We start from the raw sequence: 14,805 nt of genomic DNA on the forward strand, positions 1-14,805 counted from the left end.
ATAATCACCAGATTTGATGTTCCATGCACACGATCACACGCTTTGCACCTAATCCATTACCTCATCGCTTCGAACAATTACGAGACGCAAGCATAACAGAGGCGCAATGTAAAAACTCCCAGTGGAATAATACGCGAAAGTGACTTGCGCTTTCTAAACCATGGTACGGTTTCTATTAACGACAATGAAGATTCCCACAGCCAATAAGTGTTTGTGAAGAGTTAGTTATGCGCGCCTGTCACACCGTAGCGTAGTTATAAGGCAATTAAAAAACCACCTTCAAATTGTGTAATTGTGACTATTGTTTCCCGCAAAACCATTGGTGTTAATGAAGCTATTAAACCAAGAGATTTTATGATTCTTTATCTAGGTTTATAGTGTGTTCGTTCATTAAGTTCAGCTCTCGATATTTCTGATCACCTGGTACAACGTTTTCGAAACACTTAAAATATGCTTTTTAGATTAAGAATCATCATCAACGTACCATATCCGGAGATGCGTACCTTAGGAGATTTACTCAGCCGGTTTAAAGTAGGGGTAGGAACGGGGTGGATTTTAGTCAGTAAGAGTCTCATACTGTCTTTTCACCTCACCTGGGCGGGAGAGTCATTGGATGATTTTTCCCACTTAAAAAAGAAGCGTTGTTTCACGTCGGTTTTCTGTGAAGCCGTGGTACCATTCCGGTCAAGCTGCCCATTCATGCCGGAGCATGGTCTGTCCCACATTTTGCAAACAAAAACGTTTATCTGTAAATCTTTAAAAATAAAATACATTACACTGTAATTTTTATAGATTTTATAATATTCATTATGTTTAAAATATAAACAAAACAAAATTAAATGCAGTTTGTAAGAGCTCGATTAGAATCTAGGTCAGGCAGAAACTTCCAGCGACATAATTCAAATACTTAAGTTAACCCATAACATCTCGAGTGAAAAAACCTTTCCGATATTTGTGTATTTTGTGTAACAAAAAATTATTAAAAAAAATATTCGACTGCAGTTTATTTTTGAAAGTCTGTGTGACTGTTACCATTCTGCAATAATTATGCTTTTATTTCTCTTTACTTTTCGCTTATATTACCTATAATCTAAACCAGTCTATAATATAGTACATACTATCATATCTAGAACGTACACCAGCACAATACTTTGAGAAAAAACTAAATTTGGTCCAAGGCCAGCTACAGGGCGTCCTCTACACGGACCACTCGGTGGCTGAGCTAGCGCAAATGGCGCTGGAGAACAAGGAAGAGATTTTGGAGATCGCCTCCAAGTCCTCAAACCTGAAAGGAACCTTCCAGAAAGGAGCAAGAGTAGACGAAAAAATTATATGAGAAGTAAAAATTGGTATATTAAAAATATTTCCCCACATTTAATCTAAATCTTGCTAACAGTGTGACAGTCGTCCATCGCGTGCATTTCTCCTCTGTTGAGATAGCGACGCAAGCGTCGGCACGCGGCGCGCGCGCAGCACTAATCACAGACAATTGTCAACTAGGAAGTAATCGTTCTATAAATAGTGTTACATAAACAGCCTGTTTCAATGAACTTCTTTTAAGATTGATACTCTTAATCAGTCTTGTATTGTCACATTTGTCACTACTGTTTAAGTTTGTGTACTTCGGAATGCGTTGCTATTTTTCTATCCTTAGGTACTTGTGATACTGTGATTGGTACACAAAATCCATTATCTATTCTATTCTATTCCATTCAATCCTATGTCCATAAATACTTATTTCTTTTCTTCTGCGAAAATTCGAAGAAAATTAACAAACAAAGGTATACTAGAAGGCCAAAGCGTCTTCTCTGAGTACTGACTCCTGAATAGACATGATACACATTCAATACTCTACACACAAACAAAAATATACAGGTGATCTTCACATATACCTCTTAAACCACAAAAAGAAATAGGATAATATACCCTTATACTAGTTATTTTAAAGTTCTTAATTGTTTGTTATAGATGAAGGCATAACGAAGACGTTCACGTGCGCGCGGCCGCTAGTTGGTCAACACGTGTTCCTGCAGCTCGTCGGCGTTGAAGGCTCCTTGTCTCTCTGTGAAGTCGAAGTGTTCACCACTGAAGGTAAGCTTCCTCTAGCTTAAACAAAACATTGCCAGTTACAACTTTTAAAGACATCACCATCACTACATTAACAGTGTGTCCAATCATTTGTCTAAACTTAATCTTATATCCTGGTCGTAAGGGTGATTGTTAAACCTTTTAAGGTTAGTATTTTTACTAAGATTTCTAAATTCTGTTCGACAAATTTGTATGCTCAAACCTTTTATAATAAAGCCACTACATATTAATATTACAACAAAACTCAAACTCAACCTCGCAATATCTAAAAATAATGATAAACATATAAAACTCTTCCGTTACTGAGTGACTGACTGACTGACAGACAACGCACAGTCGAAACTACTGGTCGTAGACAGCTGAAATTTGGAATGTAGGTTCCTTGGGATATGTAGGGGAGCACTAAGAAAGGATTTTTGGAAATTCAACCCCCAAGGGGGGAAAAGGGGTAAAAACGTTTCTATGAAAAATCTTATTCCTTGGGTTTATAAACTTGAAACTTGGCATGAACACGTACATAGGCAAGTAAATATGTTTGGCATTATAAGTTTTTTCAAACTACCCTCCAATCGTGATTTAGGGGTGCGATTGGGTGACTGATTTATTAACGCACAGCCGAAACCGCTCGGTATAGGAGTCTGAGATTTTGAACATAGGTTCCTTCAGTAACAAAAGTGAGCACTAAGAAGGGATTTTGAAATGTCAACCCCCAAGGGGGGAAACGGGATAAACTGAGCCGGGGCTGCGGGAAAGTTCTAACGAGATACCGTGGCCCCGGAACGCAAAGGGCAACTAAAGGAACGAGGTGGGTTTTAGTCAGTAAAAGTTTGACACTCCCTTCCGTTCCACCCAGAGCGGGAGAGGTCATTTGATGATTTCCCATCCTTAAAAAAAGACTTTGTATGACAACTTTCAGTCGTCTCTTTAACATACATAATTATGTACATACTTGCATAACATTAATAACATCACGCCTTTAAATCCCTATTTTGTGTTAACACTACCCATACAAACAGCTAAAAGGAAACAAGTGAAGAGACGAAATTTGTCCGCATCCATTTTCACCTAAATTCTTAACGTTAATGAGATTTACTTTTTATTATCAGGTCAACCTAATAGCCTCACATGTACGTATAACTTCGTAAGAATTTTCTTTCAACTCCTAACCGTTGAGGAGTTGTACCTTCCATCATCAGCTCATTCACATGGGATGATGACTATCAGACTGTGGAAGAAAAACGCATATATATAACCGAATTACACGTGGGCGAAGCCGCGGGCGGAAAGCTAGTGATAAACAAGATTACAATAAACCAACTTCATCAGAAATCAGCTGCGCCTAATATTTATTGAAGTTCTACTAAGGCGGTAGCTATAAAAGCCCTGCTTTCGAACATCTCGTGAGTCAGTGACTGGAATATTGAATGCACACCGTAACCCAGTTTTACAGGAATATTTAATTATGTCTCCTGACCTGCCTCAAAGCGTTTATTACTCTCCAGCGTACGATGCAGTTGGATATTGGCACAAATAGAGTAGCAATCAGTGGTGTAAATAGGTGAACCGTAACTTCTACTCTGTTCTATTTATGAGAGCCTGGTAACTTTGTGCTGGAACAATGGATAATGAAGTATTGAAAAACTATTATTTATTAGCATAATAACTGAGAAACGATTCAATTGTTGGTTATTTATTGTTTACATAGTGCTCAACACTTTAGTTTCTTATTGATAAATTTTTATTTGGAATGCGTCGTATCTCAAGCTCATATCTAAACTACTTATATAAAAAATTAAATAAGCTTTTTAAATTAAAAGCGTGGTCATCATCATCAGCCGAGAGATGTCCACTGCTGAACAAAGACCTCCCCTTAGTCCTCTACGTAGAACGACAAGCCACCACCTGCTTCCACGTGGTCATCATAATACCATATTAATCCAGAACACTACAGACTTTGCTCCTTGGTCCCAATCACACCTTCTATATCGATGATAGTAAATTTTCGTCAATAGATTTTTAACTTTATGGTTTAGCCACAAAGTAACTTTTTCATTGACACTTTATTAAGCTTACGTATTTTTTATGTTTACTAGAATTCTCCAACGACCGCTGTGCCCCGATCGGAGCCCCTGCTGACATCGAGTTGGCTGCCTTCTCCAGAAACTGCTATGAGTTCAACGTGGCTAAAGGAATGTCTTTCGACGACGCGAGGAAACAATGCCAGACTCATGGAGGAGACCTCATTCATGGATTCCAGGTACTTAGTCAATTTATATGAAATCTGAATAACTAACTAGATTAGTAGATAAGAAACAGAGTATATTTTTATTACTTGGATCGGTATTTATCAAACAAATGGTACCTAATCATCAGCCACTGAAAAAATAAAGATATTAAAAAAATGGTACCTGTGAATGCTAGAAGTCATTGTACAGCACTGACCTAGCGTTTGACTATACATAATATAATATTATTGTTGTTTCAAAACTTATGTTCTGCCCATACATTGATTTTTCTGCTTACTCATAAAACTAATGTTAAAAGGCTACTTATTTCTGTGACACATCGCCCATTATAAACTGTCTACATAAACTCTGAGTAAGGTACAAGGAAAAGTAACAAAACTACAGAACAGACAGTAACGTTACGTCCTCGTATTACAATGTCAAATGCACTTTCTACACGTACCTAACCCTACTACACAGAGGCTACAAACTCAATACCAACTCCACATTATCGCATAATGTAACTATAATGCACTCACGCCACTGTATAATCCCGTCCCAAGGGAAATCAGTGACATATACATATACAAACTAAGCAACAAAGTATCTATTCAACAGTCCCATATGGACGCATTCCTTCATCGTAAATCTCAAATCAGAAAATCATTTGCATGACAATAGACCACAATACCGATCGCACTTAGATTAATGTACGTATTATGCCAAACAAAAAATGTCGTTAACACTTTTAAAACAAAGGTGGGTTTTGAATATGTATGATGGTAAAATTATTTGTATTCAAATGTAACTAAATAGAGATTATATTGGAGCAATAGATCTCCTTAACAGATCATGTTGCTATATCTAAGGATCATTGTGTGATTGATTTTAGACAATTTTATATCCCCCTCTAGAAATGGTATGACAAGCCACTTTGCGAACTACAAATAGATAATGTATCGTACGTTACATACAAGTAAATTGCAATTTGGTCAGGTGTAAACTACACTGTAAGCAAGAACAATGGTTCGTGCGTCAGCCCCTTTCATCTAAGCTATCATGATCATTTAGACATTGGCTATACTCAATAGCCAAAGTGACCATTCAGTATTGACGATGATAGGTGTTCTGTTGATCCACATAACAGATAAACCTATTTTATCTGTTCTGTGTGTTGATCAGTTGGAGTTCCAGTTGAAGCTAACTTAGTCTAGGAAGCAATTATGTCCAAGATATAGCAATTCGTTTTCTAGAAATGATAATAACAGAGTTCCAAAGTGGCTAGTATAGACATTTTATACAATATAAAATCAAAACTAATTACATTTTATATTATAACATAAATGGTGAAAAGCGAATGTATGTATGTAAGTACACTTAAGTCTTCCCTATTGGGTTTTAATTCAGACTTGACGGTATAAAGGTATAGAGTCATTACATTCAATAAGGTGTATGAAGAGTTCATTGGATACTAAATATATTTATGGTAAAATCATAAAGAAAGAATATAATGGAGACAGTAATTTTCCATTTTGATAGTGAATAGCAACCAGACAGACACGTGTATCATTAGTCACAGTAATTTCGGGCTGTTAGCTGTATTTTTACTTTTCTTTTGCGTTCCTACGCAAGGGCTCTTGTGTAACTGCCTGCTATGGAAAGTCGAAAGTGCTAAGACATTAAGCAAGCTCTAGTAAAAGAAAGGTTTGAGTTTTTGTACAATCGTCCACTATATTAGTGTTGTTGGGTCCGCACATATCTTCAGGAAAACCAACAAAAATATATATCTATCTACTCAACAAAAATATATCGTAAGGTTTAAAAAAATTGGGGTGTTTATTGATTTAGATCTGTATCGGTACCGTTTTACAGATATGTATGTTTCGTCTGTTATTGTCCGAGGAAAATACACTATAGGACTTACCAAATAGAAGACACAACCACATGGCATCGGATTTACTAGCCTTACATTTCAAAAGTTAACTGTAATTTTATTATGTTTTGCTGCAGGGTGCGACATCGAGTTTCTTGATCCAAGAGCTTGAACGAAGAAAACCTCAACTGAAGACGCAGCTGGTTTGGATCGGAGCACAAAAGGAACCGGGCCTGACTTCTAGAACTTGGAAGTGGGTTGATGGTAAGAATACATAAATTATAGTCTCTAGTACAAAAAGAAATATCTGGCGTTTCGTGCATTGTAAATATACCAAAAGCAACCTACAAAATATTTTTTCCTTCGGCTACTAACGACCCATTAAAACTTTGCAAGAGTGTAATTCCTGGCTTTCATTGACGATTTTTATAAGAAAAAAAATTAACGCATAGTCCTATCCACCCTTAATTTTTTTTATTCAGATCATACGTCATTTCTTCCCTTACCTTGTTTCACCAGCCAGTATTTCCAATATTTTTATGCTGTATTTTGTTTGTGCTCTTCAGGTGAACTGGTACAAAGGCCGACTTGGGGCAAGGATCAGCCGAACAACTACAACGGTGAACAGAACTGCGTGGTGCTGGATGGGGGCCGAGCGTGGCTCTGGAACGACGTGGGCTGCAACCTCGACTACCTACACTGGATCTGCCAGTACCGTGAGTGTCATACATAGGTACATATCCTTTTCCTAATCGAATGTGAACCCAGCGAATGTGCCAAGCGAAGGTATGTTGCGAAATTTTCTACCATTTTATGCAGCACTTTTAAAGGAAACTAACTGTTATGACCTTGCAAGCGTATTTTCTACCGTCCTGCTTTAGAATGGTGCAGAAAAGTATTCTATTTATAGAATAACCAACTCACAAATAATTTATTCTCGATGGCCCTTTTCATAACATTATAACCAGGAGAATTGAGAGACATTATCACACAGCATGACATCATTTTAACTTGTGACTTGTGATTATTAGCAGTTGTTAAGAGCTTATTAACTAGTACGCAGCATGTGAAATCCTTTCTGAGATCTATCTCAATCGAATACAGTGGAATCGAATACTTTTTCTAGAAGTTTTGGTACCATGACCTGTATCAAACTTCGTATACCTACAACTGTAGTCTCTTGCATGCATTTCACTGCCCTGTTCCGTGTGATAATTAAATAAGTTTCTATACATATGACTTACCAACTGCCAATGTGACTGTCGATCTGGGGTGTTTGACTTTCCGGTCGTAACATCTTATATCGTCTAAAGCTCATCCTGCGTTGTGGTAGATCTGACAAATGCACTATTTAGTTTCAATTGCTATTATCTTTAAGTACCTACCCCTCTGTTGCTAAGATTTGTTTTTCATAGTAACCAAGAAATTGGACAAATGCCTAATAGATTTTCCACAGAAATACAAAACCAAAGCATTTCTTCTAACAAACGTTTCTGTTTGCATATCTATTTGTTGCGAGAATTCGAAATTTCCTTTAAACAAACGATGCATTCAATGTCATTCGTAGTCAATATGATATTTATGATAAAGCACATTACCTATATGCCTTTGTGGTTCTCTTTGACGATATCCTTTGACTAGAGAGATATTGTGTAACCTGGATATAATATTGCTTCGCCTCACAATTAAAAACTAAAGTTCTATTTCAATTAGTACACCTAAATTATCTGACTTACCAACTACAATCGTGATTACCTATTCATTAATTCGTCATCGTCAGACCATTTCTTTCTGTCCCTAAATTTAAGTCTCTCCAATGGACCATAATGGTGCCTTTCCACCAGAGATGTGCTATACTACGTTACCGTGCATGCGTTTGGCTTCCACCAATCGTATTCATTGGTTCACATAGCTAATCACTAGTTGAGACGGGATAAACTAAGATATGTTTTTTATATGGAAATATGATCACATAGTTTCACAGCTTAGCTTAGAAAAGCACCCTAACTAATATGTTGTATTTAAATAATTGAACATGTTCATCTATTCTATACATCACCAACTCACAAATTTATGAAAGTTACCCTTTTTATAACATTGATTGAGAGACATTATCACACAGCATGACATCACTTTTAACTTGTGACTTGTGATTATTAGCAGTTATTAAGAGCTTATTAACTAGTACGCAGCATGAGAAATCCTTTCTGAGATCTATCTCAATCGAATACACGAGTAATCGAATAATTTTCTAGAAGTTTTGGCTACCATGAGCTGTATCAAACTTCGTATACCTACAACTGTAGTCTCTTGCATGCATTTCACTGCCCTGTTCCGTGTGATAATTAAATAAGTTTCTCTAAAACTGCCAATGTGACTGTCGATCTGGGGTGTTTGACTTTCCGGTCGTAACATCTTATATCGTCTAAAGTTCATCCAGCGTTGTGGTAGATCTGACAAATGCACTATTTAGTTTCAATTGCTATTATCTTTAAGTACCTACCCCTCTGTTGCTAAGATTTGTTTTTCATAGTAACCAAGAAATTGGACAAATGCCTAATAGATTTTCCACAGAAATACAAAACCAAAGCATTTCTTCTAACAAACGTTTCTGTTTGCATATCTATTTGTTGCGAGAATTCGAAATTTCCTTTAAACAAACGATGCATTCAATGTCATTCGTAGTCAATATGATATTTATATGACAAAACAATTTGTGCCTTTGTGGTTCTGTTTGACGATATCCTTTGACTAGATGACATATTGTGTAACCTGGATATAATATTGCTTCGCCTCACAATTAAAAACTAAAGTTCTATTTCAATTAGTACACCTAAATTATCTGACTTACCAACTACAATCGTGATTACCTATTCATTAATTCGTCATCGTCAGACCATTTCTTTCTGTCCCTAAATTTAAGTCTCTCCAATGGACCATAAGGGTGCTTTTCCACCAGAGACGTGCTATGCCACCTTGCTGTGTATGCGTTTGGCTTCAACCAATCGTATTCAATGGTACACATAGCTAATCACTTGTTGAGACGGGATAAACTAAGGTATGTTTTTATATGGAAAGATGATCACATAATTGTACAGCTTAGAAAAGCACCCTAACTAATATGTTGTATTTAAATAATTGAACATGTTCATCTATTCTATACATCACCAACTCACAAATTTATGAAAGTTACCCTTTTCATAACATTATAACCAGGAGAATTGAGAGACATTATCACACAGCATGACATCATTTTAAGTTAATCTGTGACTTGTGAGTATAGTTATTAGCAGTTATTAAGAGCTTATTAACTAGTACGCAGCATGAGAAATCCTTTCTGAGATCTATCTCAATCGAATACAGTGGAATCGAATACTTTTTCTAGAAGTTTTGAGTACCATGACCTGTATCAAACTTCGTATACCTACAACTGTAGTCTCTTGCATGCATTTCACTGCCCTGTTCCGTGTGATAATTAAATAAGTTTCTATACATATGACTTACCAACTGCCAATGTGACTGTCGATCTGGGGTGTTTGACTTTCCGGTCGTAACATCTTATATCGTCTAAAGTTCATCCAGCGTTGTGGTAGATCTGACAAATGCACTATTTAGTTTCAATTGCTATTATCTTTAAGTACCTACCCCTCTGTTGCTAAGATTTGTTTTTCATAGTAACCAAGAAATTGGACAAATGCCTAATAGATTTTCCACAGAAATACAAAACCAAAGCATTTCTTCTAACAAACGTTTCTGTTTGCATATCTATTTGTTGCGAGAATTCGAAATTTCCTTTAAACAAACGATGCATTCAATGTCATTCGTAGTCAATATGATATTTATATGACAAAACAATTTGTGCCTTTGTGGTTCTGTTTGACGATATCCTTTGACTAGATGACATATTGTGTAACCTGGATATAATATTGCTTCGCCTCACAATTAAAAACTAAAGTTCTATTTCAATTAGTACACCTAAATTATCTGACTTACCAACTACAATCGTGATTACCTATTCATTAATTCGTCATCGTCAGACCATTTCTTTCTGTCCCTAAATTTAAGTCTCTCCAATGGACCATAATGGTGCCTTTCCACCAGAGATGTGCTATGCCACCTTGCTGTGCATGCGTTTGGCTTCAACCAATCGTATTCAATGGTACACATAGCTAATCACTTGTTGAGACGGGATAAACTAAGGTATGTTTTTATATGGAAAGATGATCACATAATTGTACAGCTTAGAAAAGCACCCTAACTAATATGTTGTATTTAAATAATTGAACATGTTCATCTATTCTATACATATAATAAAATCGTAGAAAAGTGCTGTCTGTACATTGAAAATAAAAATAAAAAAAATAGCAGGGGTTATTGTTATGTCGATGTCGAACCCAAAAATGTAATTAACTTTTTTTTGTCTGTTTGTCTGTTTGTCTGTTCGTCTGTGCGCGCTAATCTCAGAAACGGCTGATCCGAGTTGGATGCGGTTTTCACGAATATATTGTGGGATGCTTAAATTTACATTTAGTGTTTGTTTCATGTCAATCGGTTCATAAATAAAAAAGTTATGTCAAATTAAAGAATCACGTCGAACATTCTATGCTTATACCATTAATCTCCGCAACTATTTGACGGATTTGGTTGAAATTTGGTACAGATATAGTTTAGAACCTTAGAAAGGACATAGATATATTTTTATTTCATAAATCAAAAAATAAAAATAAGAAATAAATTATTTATAAATAATTCTATGTCGATCGTTACACGACTTCGGTTCATGTTATTGTTTTAATTTATGAAAAAAAGTAAATAAATAGTAAAAAGGTATAAAAAAAATAATATCAATATAATTAAACTTTTAGTACAAAGAAAATGCCCGAACGGAGTATAAATAAATAATCCAAGTTGTCTTTATCCTCGATAGATGGCGTTGGGATCGAAATAGATCGCGCTATGGTTTCGTTACATTCATTTGGTTGGGTATCGGCCGAGCGCTTCGGTACTATCGTAGAAAAAGTGTATTATCAGTCGTATGATTATTTGTCTGTAGTGGTCCTGCTGTTTCGTATATTCTAAATTGGTTTCGTTGTATTTGTCAATTAATAAGTTTATTTGTTGGGTTTTCCTGGTTTTTTGGTTAAACTATTTAACGTAGGTTTAGTTTGATATCGATTATTAGTAGTTACTGTAGTTAGTTTTTTTAATAAAATTGTAAGTCTAATTTTTTTTTAATTAGATTAGATTTAAGTCGTTTCTTTTAAATTATTTAGTTTAAGCTTGGTTATTATAGCATAGAGGATAGGGTGTAATATAGTTTCTTTTTTAATTGTTATAAATTCGTAATTCGTAGCTTTCTTTAGTTTTAAGTTAGTTTAAGTCCGTTTTTAAACTATTTTTTCAATGCCCTAAGTGAGTATACATCTATTAAATTCAAACGCAGAGCTCATTATGTTGATTTTTGAAGAGTTCCCTGAATATCTTCCACATCTCATTTTTGAATCCGTTGAATTGAAGAGATCCCGCGAGATCGGGAACTATGTGGTTAAAACCAAAAATTTGCCGGAAGTCACTATTCCACGCGAACGAAGTCGCGGGCAAAAGCTAGTGAATAATAAGTTTAGACTCCTTAGCAACGCAAGAATTGCATTCGATGTTCTGACAAGTTCTAGATACTAAACTTAATAGAATACACTTGACTAATCCATTGTTCATCTAATCAGCAATATTCTCTTATATACCAAACACCTGTATACTTTTTAACTGCGATCTTCGTCTCCATGGCCTTCCCCTTAATAAGCAAACCTCTAGCCCACAATTCAGCAGCGGACTGTCACGGAATGTTGCTGCGATGATGATTTTTCTATTGGCACTTCAAGACTCAAACTTTATACATATATGTCTTAATACCACACCTTCCTATAAATAATTACTGACAATAAATATTCATACAAGCGAATGCTTCTAAAATGTTACTCGTTCGCAGTTATTACAAGCAATTTGCATACGCAATGTTACTGCAATAGTAATTGAAATTGCCTACTTATCCTGTATGTACTACAGTGTAACGCGGATACATGCGTCCAATCCAGTTGTCTTTCTCCTTCATAATTTACGTAACATTACGTCATTAATTTCATAAAGGACCAACTTAATTAATGTAAGATAAGTAACCCCAGAGTTGGACATTTATGTTATGTAATTATACAATACAAGATATACCGTACCATATGGGGAGACCTCTTATGACTCAATTTAAACCACATATTTTTTATCATTTGGTTGACGATATACAAAACTTAAGCGTAAGCCAATATAAGCATTATTATCGATGTGCCAATTGGAATACTCTTTATTCTCGTTGAAATATTTTGTTGTAATATGCTTCTAATGACGAGTACTATTTGTAGTTTCATTTAAATAATATGTGTGACCTCCATACTTTATAAAAGAATCTCATATTGCTTAGTATTTTATAAAAACTACTGGATTTCTATACTTGACCAAGCGATCCAATCCGAGACCAGTTGCTCGGTAATTCTACTTACGATTATTCAACAAAACACTTGGCTTTATAAATTACTTCTTCCAAAAGTTTGTTTCTTCTATTTAGGTATAGTTCGGTAGGTTTCGTGTCAAAGGGTATTTTCGTGGAAACCGAAGCGAGCAGCGTTTTGTTACCTACCGACGGAGGAACGACACCAATCAGTTGGTTAACGACAGTAACTTCCAACTAAAACTGAATAGTCCTGAGAATAGTGTATTTTGTAGTTCGCAACAGTAAAGTGTACGACATTAAACAAAATTAGGTCTGGGAAAGAATTCTTATATGCTGTTTACGTGTAAAGTTATTTACATATATGGAATTGGAATTGGGAAACCATATTTTTTTCTAATTTTATTTAGTAGGTTAGGACTTATTGTATCCATGTCCCTGGGACGCGTGGAACTTCAGTGTCCCGGTGTTTTCATGATAGTATCTACTATAGATCCTGGCTTACAGGAGTTGCAGCAGTAAGGGAGGTTGTAGCGGATTTGTCCCATTAAAATAATAATAATAAAGGTAGTAGGTAGATACCTAGAATTGGTAGATACCAATTCTCATACATACACGGACCATTCTTAAATAGCAAATCAGTTGGAGTTAATTTTAAATAATGTACCACCGGATAATTATCATGATACTATTGTCCAAGTGTAAGAAGCAAATAACAGCTAATAATAGAAATACGTTCAATAATAGATTTCCTAGTAAATCCTTGACATACCTGAGAAGAAAATGAAAGCAAAAAAGTCAGTTTATTCCCAAACTACTGTAGCTGCATCGATTCAATCAGTATTTCTTATTGCCACTAGGGAGCGCTGTAAACGATTGTGAAACAATTATTATGATTGCAAAAGCGACTTGTTCAAACTGTTGTTATTGAAAGAAGTTATTTATTTCTTTATTATTCGCTATAAGATTCCTTTGCTAGCGAGAACTCGAAAGATTTGTTCAACAAACAAGCATTTGTCACGTTATAGTTTTTGATTATGTTCTTATTATCAATTCCGCAGCCAAACTATGTATATGTACAATTGTACAAATATATTATGCATTCACTCGTCTCGTTTTACATTCGAAGATTTACCGAGTCATATCTAACACCATTTATTTACTGCATAAAACTCAACAAGACATTCAAACAATCTCAAATTGGTCTATTGCGTCTTGAAAGAGAAATGTTGCATTGATTTCTGTCGTAATCTACATTTAACTATATTGTGTTCTATAGTGCCTCCCTCTTGTGGAAGTCCGGATAAGCTGCTGAACACCACCATTGAAGGAAACAACTACCAAGTTGGAGCTTCAATCGCCTACAGATGTCCAGAGGGACACATGCTTCTGGGAGACAAGACTAGGGAGTGCAAGAAAGATGGATTCTGGTCTGGTTCTGCACCCAGCTGTAAATGTAAGTAGATGATTTATAAAATTGTGCTTGATACTTGATATTCGGTAAACTTTCAACGATCTATCATCCACACCATACCAGCTATACTCCTGTAATATTAAAAGCTGCTTGATAGAAATAAGTATCCAGATCACTAGTTCCTATCTTGCAAATAAATCGAACAAGATTTCAATTCACGAGCATTCAGTAGCACGAGATATGAAGTAATAATCACGATATTGTGATCATACCTACTTTAATCGTGCCTGAAGAACCCCTATTTCCTACGAACATTTGGTTTAAAATGATAAAGCAAATATTTCTTTCAGACGTAAACTGCGGTGGACTGACGCCAATCCAAGATGGAGACGTGACTCTCGTCGACGATAGGACGACACACGGTGCTAAAGCAGTGTACTCCTGCCAAGAAAACTATACCCTGGTCGGGGATGCCGAACGAATGTGCATTGATGATGGTATCTGGAGTGGAGAGGCTCCCAAATGTTTGTTCGACTGGTGTCCCGAACCACCTCCAGTCACTGGTGCCGTAGTCACCGTTGACGGTCACAAGGCTGGATCTCTTGCGACATACAGCTGCCAAAATGGATTTATTCTGTTTGGACCTCCGGTAAGTGCAGTTCTAACAAAGTTAAGCTAAATAATGACACGTGAGAATGATAAACCGATT

At 35.9% G+C, this 14,805-nt stretch overlaps 1 protein-coding gene across 1 annotated transcript in view; it reads left to right on the top strand.

Moving 5' to 3' along the window:
- Nucleotides 1–14,805, top strand: part of LOC118262555 (sushi, von Willebrand factor type A, EGF and pentraxin domain-containing protein 1) — a 116,152-nt gene that overhangs the window by 96,740 nt on the left and 4,607 nt on the right. The window contains exons 5-10 of the mRNA XM_050703949.1: nucleotides 1,969–2,091; nucleotides 4,182–4,345; nucleotides 6,324–6,450; nucleotides 6,753–6,902; nucleotides 13,962–14,138; nucleotides 14,447–14,745. Of these exons, the coding sequence (XP_050559906.1) occupies nucleotides 1,969–2,091; nucleotides 4,182–4,345; nucleotides 6,324–6,450; nucleotides 6,753–6,902; nucleotides 13,962–14,138; nucleotides 14,447–14,745 (1,040 nt within the window). The remainder of the gene's footprint in view (nucleotides 1–1,968; nucleotides 2,092–4,181; nucleotides 4,346–6,323; nucleotides 6,451–6,752; nucleotides 6,903–13,961; nucleotides 14,139–14,446; nucleotides 14,746–14,805) is intronic.

Source organism: Spodoptera frugiperda, chromosome 25 (assembly GCF_023101765.2).
Source record: "Spodoptera frugiperda isolate SF20-4 chromosome 25, AGI-APGP_CSIRO_Sfru_2.0, whole genome shotgun sequence".
NCBI classification, from domain to species: Eukaryota; Metazoa; Arthropoda; class Insecta; order Lepidoptera; family Noctuidae; genus Spodoptera; species Spodoptera frugiperda.